This window comes from Asterias amurensis, chromosome 16 (genome assembly GCF_032118995.1).
Source record: "Asterias amurensis chromosome 16, ASM3211899v1".
NCBI lineage: Eukaryota > Metazoa > Echinodermata > Asteroidea > Forcipulatida > Asteriidae > Asterias > Asterias amurensis.
This window is the reverse complement of record NC_092663.1, coordinates 1,199,238-1,212,897: the sequence shown is the minus strand read 5'-3', so window position 1 is coordinate 1,212,897 and position 13,660 is coordinate 1,199,238. Positions and strand designations below refer to the sequence as shown.

Here is a 13,660-nt window from a genome sequence, read left to right as displayed (position 1 = left end):
ACTTTGTTATCTGACGGCACATTGTGTCTGCACGTACTGTTATAATTATATACACATACTACAGCATTGCAGAGCGCAAAAAGTTCATGAAGGGTTATGTAGTCCTGTTGGTTATTGTACTATGACTTTAACAACTTTGGTGAATGGTTGAAGCAATAGGTCCTTCCTCAATGGTTGAAATCACAACTTTTACGAATTTTGTTTAAAAAACACCAGCATCGAAGATAAACAATGATTTTGGTATGCCTGGATACACAGTGAGAAGATGCAAGACAGACAAACAAACACTCAATAAACAAACAGACACACAAAAAGCACCCAGCAAACAAACAGACACTAAACAAACAAACAAACAAACAAACAAACAAACAAACAAATAAACAAATTAACAAACAAACAAACAAACAAACAAATAAACAAATTAACAAACAAACAAACAAACAAACAAACAAACAAACAAACAAACAATGAAACACATCACACTAAAGGATTGCGAGGGGAAAAACAGAAATGACTTTTTGTAACGAAAAAGTAACTGATCAATTGTGTGTATATGTGCCGTCAAACGGTGGCCGCAGTTTACAGGTTGTTCCACTGCAACTGGACGCAGTACACAGGTTCATTGTCAAAACAATAACAAAGACAGACCATGAGTTGAAAGTCAAGTCACGACTCCCTAATGACAACAGGATCACAAGTCACGCTTTCCAGACAAACATATTGTCTTAACAAAGACAATCCGTCCAGTCCCTTACCTCAAAAACGAAACTCGGAAACTCAAAAAAACAAAATCTTGGCCAAGAAATTTTACCTTAACCTGATTATGTCGATAGCGGAAACATGGACCATAAAAAGTCATTGTTGTAATTGCTACAGTGTTTTCTACATATGTTTGTTTAACCCTGATTACTATTGACTTTGGGTAGGGCATCATAGCGTGTGGGACGAGAGTCTGACTAAACCAGTACCTGCGGCTCCAGATTCGGAAGTAGTCGTCGCAAATTAACCGCAAATACACAATTTTTTCTTTTTTAGGAAATCGGTTTTCTTGTAACATTAGTCCGGAGTACACGCATGAATGAGCTTCACGGTTTGACCTTGACTTTCATATGCCCTTCAGTGTTTTGTGTCGAATTGAGCAAACAGCTTGATTGTTAAACTGACAAATTACTACTGTTGCTTAAATGTAGCCGGAGGCAGTTTCGGTAAAGTTGAGAGAGATTTGTTGGTGTCCCGTGGGAGGGTTTAGCTGCACTCGAATGAGGGGTCAGTTTACCCAAGAGTTTTGTTAATTAGTCTGTTAATTAATTGTTGGGGTGTTAGTTGTTCTAACCGCCTAGGGAGATGTCAAACCTTTGAGAGAAAATACTCCTTCAATTTACTTTTGAAAAGGTAACCCTGAGAAATCAAATCTCAATAACAAAAGCTATAATTCTCCTGACGTTAACTTTATGGGTTTGTTTAATAGATTTTGTCGTATAAAACTTCTTTTTGTTTTCATTCCTTGTATTTGAGCATCATGTTGGCTCAGTGTTTTATTTCCCTGCCTTTCATCTCTGTTGAGTACAGTTCGAATCCAACTACAGACCAGGAATATTCGCGTGGGTTGGGTTTTCAGTCTCTGATAGCGGGGTTTCCCCACTTTGGGTTTATCTCACACTTCTACGACTGAACACTTATTTCTCTGTTTGATGTGTGATGAAAAGAGATAATTGATTTGGGTTTACACAAAGGAACATTGACTCGAGCGGAATATGAACCAATTACCTCCGGATTAACGTACCGGTGCTCTACCAACTGAGCTATCTAGCCTTGTGTTGGCAATCTCCCTATATTTGTTAATACCTTTATTCGGGGTGCCAGCTTTGTTTTTATGGTTTACTTTTTGCAAGAGATAATTAACGTTTTACAGTGGTTCATCATTCGTGTTACTTCAACACTTTAACAGATTACACTGAATAAGTGTTTGGAGTTCGAGTTTCAGATTCCTAGTAAGATATATGGGGGTTTACGAATGCCAATAATGAACCAGTAACTGATTAATTCAATTTCAAACAATGGATGGGTGGATTCTCAGAGAATCATACCTCTTACATTTCCCTCTTTTTAATCCCACCATGTTTAACCTACAAATTAATGTAATTGAAAGGTCAAACTCGAGTCCCGTTTTGGATGCAAAGGAACTCCATCAATATTCCTGTAAATCTTGAACATGTTTTGAAAGGGTTATCTCTGAAATGGATGCATTATTGCGCTGACAGCGCGATGTGTTGCAGATAGCTGTTCTTATTACAACCACCAAGCAGCCAGGAAGCCTTATGAAGAAAGCACTGATGTATCTTCCGTTTTGGGGACACAACCTAACGCGAATAATTTCCCCAATTTTTCAGTGCTAATGCAAGACGAGCTTGTATTTGATCAGGGGGCTGCGGATGAATGATTGGTTCTCAGGCTCTCGCTGCACCTGCGATATTTACGCGGGAAAAAGGAAGCCACATCATGCGCTCCTGAAATGTGAGGATGTGGTTCCCGCCAAAAAGTGTCAGATTGTTAACAGACGGATCGCTAGGAACAGATCCCGACTGATCTTCTTAATTCCGGAGTGTTTTGTCGGCTAATGCATTCTGTATTTACTGTGGTTTTGTTTTATGATCTCTTTCATCCAATTGAAGACTTGGTCTGTTGTCAGTTTGTTACACTCTATACTTGTCCACTCTGTCAGTCTGTGAGTTTCCAGACACTTTGTAAGAATTTGATATTCATTCAAGATAACTTCGGAGTGACCGTTACGGCCACACTTTCAACTATTCGTGTGTTTGTTGGAAAATGAACTCCACTGTGGTTTGAAGATCTCTTTGATTCATCAAAGTAATCGTTGTTACTTTTTTAACATTGCCACTCTGTCAGTCTGTTAGCTTCTAGACACCCATAAGAATCTGATATTAGTTTACTAAAGATTACTTCAAAACTTACCATTCCGGCCACACTTTCACCGTATCACCCAACACTTTCAAATCTTTAGATAAGCTTTAAAGGCATTGTACACTATTGATAATTACTCAAAATAATTGTAAGCATAAAAACTTACCAGGTAAGGAGCAATGGATAGCTTTTGGTAGTATAAAATATTGTGAAAAACGGCTCCCTCTGAAAAAAATGTCGTTTTGAGAAAGAGGTAATTTCTCAATCTTAATAATAAAAGACTTCAGGCCTGAAGCCCTTTTTAGGTATCTGTAAGCTCACAATATTGGACAACAATGGTGTTTTTTCTTTCATTATTCTCTTGCAACTTCGATGACCAAGTGAGAACACTGGTCTTTGACCGTTACAAAAGATATCCAGTGCCTTTAAACCTTACGTTACTCGAAAAGCAAAACTGCAAACTCATTCCCGCGTGCTCAGCTCAAATCAATTAATCACAATTAACGAACCTTCCAATACTTTGAAAAAGACAATCCTTGATTGATTCAACCAATCAGAGTCTATTCTTGATTGATTCAACCAATCAGAGTTTAGGATACCTTGGCATGGTATCCAGACGTACTTCCGTTATTAACACAGTCATGGTGTGAAAACACCAGCCTCTCAGACAAAACAATTTGTAAACCCCGCCCTGGACACGTTTTGTAATTACATTCGAGCCGTACGTGAATTGTCAACGGCATGACTACAATTTTTTTCGAAATCACGAACTCAGCCTCAACTCTGGCTCAGGCTCCATGAGAAACGTGCGCCATCTGCATGGGCTTTCATTTAGGTAGCCGAAGCCTGTGATAGAGCCACATCCAAAAGCCGCAGTTTCGAAAAGATGGTTCAAAGTGTCCTCATTTTCGAAGAAAATGCAGTTGCACGTGATCATGACTACAATCTTTTCGAAATCAAGACTTCAGCTTCAACTCATGGCTCAAGGCTACGTAAGTCATACGAGAAACGTGTGCTCGCTGCACATGGGTGAGTCGGTTGGAGCCTGATAGAGCCACAGCCAGAAGCCGCATTTTCAAAAGATGATTCAAAGTTGCCTCATCTTAAAAAAAATGCAGTTGAACGTGATCGTCAATAATCACGACCTGACGGTGTATGCCCATGACTGTGTTACCTAATATATCCCTTTACTGAATATATACAGATGTGTTTAAACCAGCAAACTTCCCATAACAGATATATGTTAACCCCACCCTTGTGAAAAATGTCTGGAGGCAGATATTGTAGTAATGTGACAAAGAGCATGATGTTGACGGTTTCCTCGTTCCATTTTGTACAAAACAAAATAAACTAAGTCTAAGTGGAAAGTGCTTTTGTACCTGCAGTCGAAATCATAGCAAGACAAATTCTCATAGAAAATAATCGAGTAAACCCAGCAAGTTAAGTTATACACGTGGTGTAACCGTTAACCAAATAAGGGAAGTTCTGAAACCTACAGAATCTAGAAGAAAGTACATGTATAAGGCCGAAAAGTGACCGGAGCTATTCGTTCATTATACTACCGGTCAAAAATGGACTCTTTATCGACTGTGTCACAACACCTTGGGTCAATAACAGTTGCAAATTATGGATTGATTCTGAAGAAAATATCTTTGGTTTGTAATAAAAATTCGCTAGATATTAAAAAGTCGCATCCCCTTTTGGTGATCCCCTGGCTGCTGCTTCTTAAGTTGTATTGTTAACTTAGGTGTGATCCTTGGCTACACGGGAACTAACCCTTATAAAGGCTTTTGACTTGCACCTGAACAAAAACAAGGAGACTGCCAACATAGGGCTGTCGGTAGAGTGCCGGTACATTAATCTGAAGGTCGTTGGTTCACACCCCACTCCAGTAAACCCCAAAGAAAAATTTGATTAAGAGTAACGATTCCATTTAATGATAGCGGGGGGAATCAATGAAGGAATTCGTGTATTATGGTCAAACATTTTAACAGTCGGGAATTTGTTTTTATTTTTCAACAATACCCTGACGTTTCGACCCTAGAGTCTTCATCAAGTCGATTGTGTTTTTGAGAAGTAAAGTGACCTTTCCCTCTTGACCATGGAAATAACAATTGTCTGACGCTTATCTGTCCAATTAACAAACAAATTACATTACTTCAACTCCCCCTAGACAATGTCTAATTGTTTTGCTGTCTGTCTACCTTTAGCGTGACCTCAACTTAACCTCTTCCCTTTTCCCCTCATTGCATTACTTCAATCAGACTACGGCAATCCTTCATCTATGAGGTAATTAAGCATCTTGCAAACTACCCCTGTCTGACAGGGCTGGATTACCGGTAGATATTTAAAGGTACTGCCGTCGATTTTACCAAACTCTTCCTTAGGTTAATCTTAAGACTATAGGACGAGTTAAGTTCCGTATCCGAAGACGTTAGGACGCATTAAACCCATCCTAGGTTAGGACGAGTTACTCGTCCTAACTCCAGATAGGATTAATCCTAGCGTTTCATGAAATCAACTGCTGGACACGTTTGGTGTATCCCAACAAATACATTACAATAACAAACATCTGAAAATTTGGGCGCAATTGGTCATCAATTTTGCTAGAGAATAATGAAAGAAAAAACAACCCTTAATTGCTGCGTTACTCCGTGTGCTTTCAGATGCATAATAAAAGGCTTCAGCTTAGGTCTTTTATTATCTGAGTGAGAAATGATCTCTTTCTCACTCAGATAATAAAAGGCTGATCCACCGCCTAGTACTTAAGCAGCATGCAGCATCAGAGTCCAGCATTCTCCAGAAGACGATCAGAGCATACTGATCGAAACGTCGAGTTAACCCAACGGTTCTTTTCAGAACCACCCCAAATCATTTAGAGATTGTTATTACATGGTGTTACCGCAAATTCTTCTATATAGATCTCTTTCTCAAAAACTACGTTACTTCAGAGGGAGCGTTTCTCACAATGTTTTAGACTATCAACAGCTCTCCAAGTTTGTTTATGCTAACAATTACTTTAAGTGATCACCAATAGTGTCCAGTGCCCTTAAAGACCATGCAAGCTACCCTGTCTGACAGGGTTTGATCAACGGGAGATATTTAACTCTTATACCCCGATGGTTGAAGCGAGAGAGAGAGGGTGCTGACTCAGTCCCATCCTCCTTATAGAGCAATTACGGTTCAACTCTAAGCCTACTTTGTGTTTAGGGTGATGAGAATTATTAAATAGATTTCCCGTTCGGAAAGAGATTGCATGTAGAACTTTCAACTCATTATGCTTGATGTTTCACTCATTTTTCGTTTCAATCATTCCACTCTTGACTCACTTTCTATTTTAAAGGCACTTGACACTAATGGTTATTACTCAAAATAGTTGTTAGCATTTAAAAACTTATTTGGTAACGACCAATGGTGAGCTGTTTATAGTATAAAACTTTGTGAGAAACGGCTCACTCTGATGAAGTGACGTAGTTTTTGAGAAACGGGTAATTCATCACCCGTAGAGTGTCATGGCCGAGTGGTTAAGAGCATCGAATTCAAGTTCTGGTGCGTTTTCACCGGAGTGTGGGTTCGAATCCCGGTCGTGACACTTGTGTCCTTGAGCAAGATACTTTACTATAATTGCTTCTCTTCACTCAGGGGTATAAATGGGTACCTGCGAGGGTAGAGGTTGATATTGTGAATGAAAAAGCCTTTGGAGCGATATAAACTGTTGCCCAGGTTGTATACTCCCAAGGGAGCTGAGAAACATTAAAAAGGGATGTTATTGGCCCTATGACCAGGGCACTAATGTAAAGCGCTTAGAGAATTAAGTGTTAGTTGTTAGGCGCTATATAAATCGAAAGTTATTATTATCACTTATATATTAAAAGGCTTCAGGTCTGGGGCCTTTTATTATGCATCTGAAAGCACACACAGTAACGCAACAACGGTGTTTCTCTTTCATATATTCTCTTGCAACTTCGATGACCAATTGAGTCAACATTTTCACAGATTTGTTACTTATGAAAACATTGGGATACACCAAGTAAGAATACTGGTCTTTGATTATTACCAAAGGTGTCCAGTGCCTTTAAAACTAATGCTATTAAAAGCTACACCCTAACGATTTGTCATGGGTTTTTCTGGATAAAAAGCCATGACAGGTGAAGCTAAATTTCCCCTTTGTTTCAACGCCCTGAAACTCTTTGTCCAAAGGAGGGTTCAGTATAATTAATTGATTTGTATTTGCAAATCTTATTAATAAGTTAACGGGATAATTTGAGGCCTTTAGAACCCATTGTTGTGTCAAACTGTCAATGTTAAAGTTCAGGGTCCACTGTCATCGAGCTGCTTAAGCAGTTGCTTAACAAATATCTGCTTAGCAGAAAGCAGCAAGATACCAGTCACAAATTGTACACATGGCTATAGCTTGCCTGGTAACCTTATTCTGATATGCACTTATTTGTTGAACTTAGCTACTTTTTGTGCTTAAGAAACTCTATATGGCCCAAGACTTGGCGAACTAGCACCCCCCCCCCACCCCCCAAAAAACATCTGCTTTGTGTGGTACACCTGTTTTCTGTAAAAAAAAATTATTAATATTAATCTTTACTACGTACGACATCTCTCAATATTGTGGAAATAACGATATGGATATAATTATATCTGTCAAAACTTTGCAATTCCAGGGGGTAACGAGGGAATGGGGGTGATTTAAGGTTCCTGTGGACAACCTCGTCCCCACCGTCCCTTGGGATCGATCCTGATAACAAGCAGAGAATATTCACCCCAACCACGTACCCTCAACGGGAAGATCGGCCCCGTACTAGGGCCACATTCACTCCCCCTGGATCTAAGGGTAATTGATATTAATGTTTATTTTGATTATCAATGAATTGAAGTTGATGTAGCATCGTGTTTTTATCTATAATTGAAAGTGCTGAAAAGGTGGACAGGTTTATGTAGAAGGCGGATCTATGTCTGATGAAAAACCAGCAAGTGTTGACTAAAGGCCTTCTCGAATTACATTTATTGGAATCATTCTCCCGAAATATTCCTCAAGAGACTCTGAGAGGGTGGGGTCCCCCTCCCCTGCCCTACATCTCCATTAATGATGTCAAACTCTAAACAGCTTCTTCCAATTTACAGAACCCAGTTTCATATAAACAGAAATTACTGCTTGACAAATTTCTTTGCTAAGCAAAAAATGAGTTGGGCACCAGCCACAACAATGCAAACCTAATGTTATTTTGGCTTACTTGATTCTGCTAAGCAATACTGATATGTGGTTTAAGAGCGAGTTGCTGTGCATACAGGTTTTATGAAATTGGGCACTGGGTCCTTCAAACTTTACATCTGTGTAAGTTTGAGATGTTGCTTTATGACCCAATGTTTATTATATGTGGTCATAAACAATTTGATCACCAAACCAAACATGGCTGCCATGTATATAGGTCTCTAATTGAACTTTTATATTCTTTATGCCAAAAGTTCATTAGAAATGCATGATTCTTTTTGGCAAACAAATATTTTGAAGGCAACTTTTGATAAACCCCATTCAACAGGCGAGAAGCTGCAAACTCTCAAAATACAGTTTTATAAAATTGCACTAATAACCTCATAGTTATGACTAGACGAATTGCACTATTTCTCTTTTTCCTGTTTATAAAAATGAACACACTGCTCTAACATCTACTGTTATATTTTGTTTTCTCGGGGTTTTTTTGTGCGTAGAAACTGTTCTGTTTCTTCACGTTCTTGAATCCCCCTCCTAGCCCTAAACACAATTTACGATTTTGCTCCATTCCTTTGCCCCAGATAATTCTCAATATAAAACCCAAACCCCTTGTGACAAACCTCTCATTCCGACTGTAAATTTCTATCGACTTGTGAGGGGAGGGACGTAACCACCCTAGAGTTTCAGAATCCGGACCTGGGCTGGTTCACCTGCGAGTAAAATCAACGCCTGATACCTGTTCAACAATTGATATATGTTTTTGCATATAGAGCAAAATGTCACAGTGCAATTAAAGGCAGTGGACGCTATTGGTATATTAACTCAACATAATTGTTAGCATAAAAACTTACTTGGTAACGTGCTACGGAGAGCTGTTGAAGGTAGAAAAACATTGGGAGAAACGTCTTCCTCTGAAGTAACGTAGTTTTTGAGAGAGAGGTAATTTCTCACTCTAATAATAAAATACTTTAATTGTGCAGCTTAAATCACACAAGCTAATGCAACAAGGATGTTTTTCTTTCACTGTTTTCTTCCAAATCCCATGATCATTTGAGCCAATATTTTCACAGGTGGGTTATTTCATTCATATGTTGGGATACACCAAGTGAGAATACTGGTCTTTTACAAATTAGACAACTACCAAATGTGTCCTGTTCCTTTAAAGTACTGCTTTTCCCAACTGTATTTCCTGGTGGTTTGTGTTTCATTGCTTTAAAGGCACTCACCGTATTGTGTCGGTTCTGGGATCAGTGGTAGCGCCCTCATGGAGCGTTGCCAATACTGCACGTGACTTTTTGAATGTCCTGTCCGTTGGAGACAGCTTTCAGTTCCCATCATGCAATTGTTGCGTTGGTCTTGGTCTTTGTAGATATTATCTGTAAAGGAAAAGGCAAACTGAAATGTCAATTTGTGTTACGACTATGTAGACCTTATAGAGTTACAACTCTAACACAAGAAAATGTTTTACATAAACTTGTACATTTCAGTCAACTTTATGTCTCGAATTCGAGTCGGTATCCTGAGGGGAAATAGTCTGGTTGCGATTGTGTTTGATGAGAGTCGTTGCATGTATAGATCTAATTAAACACAATTTATACAAATGGAGTTCCATGACATGCTTTTATATTAAATTTATTGAAATATACATTTATGTGTATCTCACAATAAGAAAAGACATTGTAATAAGAACAAATTTATAGCGATACAATATAAGCATATAGTAAACACGACTAAAGATAATGATGCTGAAAAAAAAGTCGTAGCACATATTGAAATGTTTAGTCTTTTTCTTCTGTGTATCTGGTTTAATTGCTTTAAACGTTTAGTGTGGCCCTTGTAATGAGTAACCCCGGCCGTACAAGCTGAAAACTCCCCTTTGAAACATCTCCCAAGGGACCCAAACAATAGACCATGAAATATCAGGTTATATCTGTTCCGATGCCAGAAACAGTTGACGTGGTTAAAGCGACACCCATAGTCCCTAAAATTGGAACTCAAGAAAGGAAGTATTCCACTTTGCCTTCAGACGTGCAAGGAGATCCACATCTTTCTCCTTTTGGTTTTTCGTCTGAATCATAGAGCAACGACCATGGTTTGAATACACTACTCTGTGTATGTGAACGTAACATCCCTCACAGACATTCCCAATGGAGTTTATACATGATCAGAATAAACTATCTAACCTAATTATTTAATAGTCTACAGGTGTGTTGTTACGGTTCAACTCTAGTATTCAAGAAAGTTTCTTTTCCCACGTCTAGTAAGTCCACCTAGAGGAAATGTCATCGTAGAGCAAGGAAGAAACACTCAATCTGAACAGCCCCCTGGAAGTTGAACATTCAACAACTAAACTTGAGCTAGCTCATGCATTCGATGAATTTAATAGTTTGATAAGTTTCTGGTCCACGAGGAGTATCACATCTGTTTCTCTTGGCATGGTATACTTTGGGTCATTTCCTCAAAATTTCAGTTGTGAAAATACCACCAATTTCCACTTCAACACCCACTGTATGCATTCTCCCCCACACTGCTAAAAGTTGTTGATAAAAACTGTTGTTAGGGAGTTACAGCCAACATGGTTTTATTTTAATTTCCCAGGAAATTTGGGTGAATTGAGCTTCAGCAGGTGCGATAATTGCTTAAATGTTAACAGAGTTTGTGGGAATTTGTGTTAATTCTTAACCACCGGTTATGTTTATAACGACATTACTGCTATAACACAAATAGATGACCTTATCCTTATCTTGGGCATTTGTTTAGTGCGACTATAATACTACAACACCCCGAAGTGATACTATTAACATAAAGGCGAAAATGTGCATTCTGATTGGACTGATCTAGTATCATTCATGCAAATTTGCTGTTGAATATTCATGATGTTAAAGCGCACACGGCGTAACGATTCCTTGTGCACCTGTCCACAAACACCAGACTATTAACTCATCCTTAAACTCATGCAAGTCTACTGTTGAATATTCATGATGTTAACGCGCACGTACAATGTTCACATGTACACTAGGCTTCTACTCATCCTTAAACTTATGCAAATTCGCTGTTGAATATTCATTATGTTTAAGCGCATGAACACCTGTCCACATACACACTGGACTATTACTCATCCTTAAACTTCTGCAAATTTGCTGTTGAATAATCATGATGTTAAAGGTCACGTACACCTGTCCACATCTACACTAGACTATTACTCATCCTTAAACTTATGCAAATTTTCTACTGAAAATTCATGATGTTAAAGTGCATGGTGTCCACGTACACCAGACTATTACTCATCCTTAAAGCTAACGACTACACGCTTGACCTAGTTTGACCTCTGTGAATCCAGGTCAACGTTAATCCTCTCATCCCCTCCTCTACACTTTGCCTTAATACCATTGGCCTCTCGCGGCCTCCGTCCAATCCACAAGGACCATAGCTTGTAATGGATCAGCTCACGTTGTGTATTAGAATAGCCCTGGTGTTGAATGATGAGACTGAGGTGAACACCCCTAGGGGTGGGGATGGATTTGAGGGTTCTCCTATGAGTACAGGGGTCTACATGGTGTCTGATCTACCCCCATCCCAATTCATTCTCCCCCACTCCATCGGTTCCAAAAGATCACTTAAACTTCTCAATTCAAGTCGTTGTGCATGTTATTTTCATTGATGAGATTGGTGTGAACACCCTTAGGGATCGGGATGGATTTGAGGGCTTTCCCGTGGGTACAGGGGTGCTGTATGGTGTCTGATCTGCCCCATCCCCCCTTCCCTCTCCCCCACCCCATGGGTACCACAAGCTCACTTATAGTCTTCAATTCAAGTCGTTGTACATGTTATTTTCATTTCCGTTCAACAGTTAGCAGAAAACAGAGTTACACATCATACATTCGTGACCTTCTGAATTGAATGTTTTCAAAACATCCTATGTACATTAATTTTAGCATAACTGTGTGCTTATAACACTTTTCACATCACATTATGAATGTATACTTTTCAAGGATCCTACTAGAATAATATTTTCAGAATAGTATAAAACATTAGTTTTCAAGAAAGAAGTAATTTTCCACGAATTTGATTTCGAGACCTCAGATCTCGATTTTGAGGTCTCGAAATCAAGCTAAAAGCACACAACTTCGTGTGACAAGGGTGTTTTTCCTTTCATTATTATCTCGCAACTTCGACGACCAATTGAGCTTAAATGTTCACAGGTTTGTTATTTTATGCATATGTTGAGATTACCAAGTGAGAAGACTGGTCTTTACCAATAGTGTCCAGTGTCGTTAAGTCTGTAAACTAAAAACATTGAATACCCGTAATGACCTTTTGAATTCACATTACGAATTGAACCTTTTAAAAACATCCTAGAGTCATTTCCAGAATAACTTTGTGTGGTATAGGTTACATTGAATGCACCCTTCACCCCGTCCTATTTTCCCCATCTTACCGACTCTATAAGACTTAAAGGCATGGGTTGTATAGTGATTATATACTCAAAATAATTGTTAGCATAAAAACTTACTTGATAACCAGCAATGGAGAGCTGCTGATAGTATAAAACATTGTGAGAGCTCCTTCGACGACCAATTGAGTTAAAATTTTCACAGGTTTGATATTTTATGCATTATGTTAAAGGAACACGTTGCCTTGGATCGGACGAGTTGGTCAAAACAAAAGCGTTTGTAACCGTTTTTTATAAAATGCATATGGTTGGAAAGATGTTTTAAAAGTAGAATACAATGATCCACACAAGTTTGCCTCAAAACTGCGTGGTTTTCCTTCTACTGTGCGAACTAACATGGTCGGCCATTTATGGGAGTCAAAATTTTGACCCCCATAAATGGCCGACGTGTTAGTCGACAAGGTAAAAGGAAAACCACGCAATTTCGAGGCATGTTTGTGTGGATCATTGTATTCTACTTTTACAACATCTTTCTACCCATATGCATTTTATAAAAAACGGTTACAAACGCTTTTCAAAGACCAACTCGACCGATCCAAGGCAACGTGTTCCTTTAAGATACACCAAGTGAGAATACTGGTCTATGACAATTACCAATAGTGTCCAGTGTCTTTAAATGCTAACTCCATACACATGTACAAGTGCTGACTTCTATAAGCTGCTACTCTTTCATATTCGTCCGGTAAAATGATACCACTCTCAATCCTATGCGCTTTAAAAGCACCTGATGTAACACAGATAAATAAATTAAACTATAACATTCATATTTTATGGAGTTGTGGTATGAATCGGTAAATTAAAGCCCGTCGTAAAAGCTACTATTGGTGACCTTACCCTTTTGTGTCTGATGTCGGAGAACTTTAAAGGGTTGGGTAGTTTTTGTACGACACAAAAACAATGACCATAGATTTACATTCAAATAACACGGTTTAAAAGATAATGATGGTAGAAAGCTTCCCTTAAAGTATTACTTGCTGAGGTGCTAAACTTTTGAGAAATTAGTAAAACAAGCCACAAAATTAATTTTTGTCTAAGTGAGATAAAAATTACTTGGCATGTATAAA

The 13,660-nt window shown here is 38.7% G+C and overlaps 1 protein-coding gene across 1 annotated transcript in view; it reads right to left on the bottom strand.

The window, feature by feature from the left end:
* The window catches only part of LOC139949019 (uncharacterized), a 59,456-nt gene extending 50,014 nt beyond the window's left edge, over positions 1–9,442 (bottom strand). Inside the window, exon 1 of the mRNA XM_071947410.1 lies at positions 9,370–9,442. Coding sequence (XP_071803511.1) covers positions 9,370–9,409 — 40 coding nt within the window. The 5' untranslated portion in view covers positions 9,410–9,442. The remainder of the gene's footprint in view (positions 1–9,369) is intronic.
* Between the last annotated feature and the right edge of the window lie 4,218 nt (positions 9,443–13,660).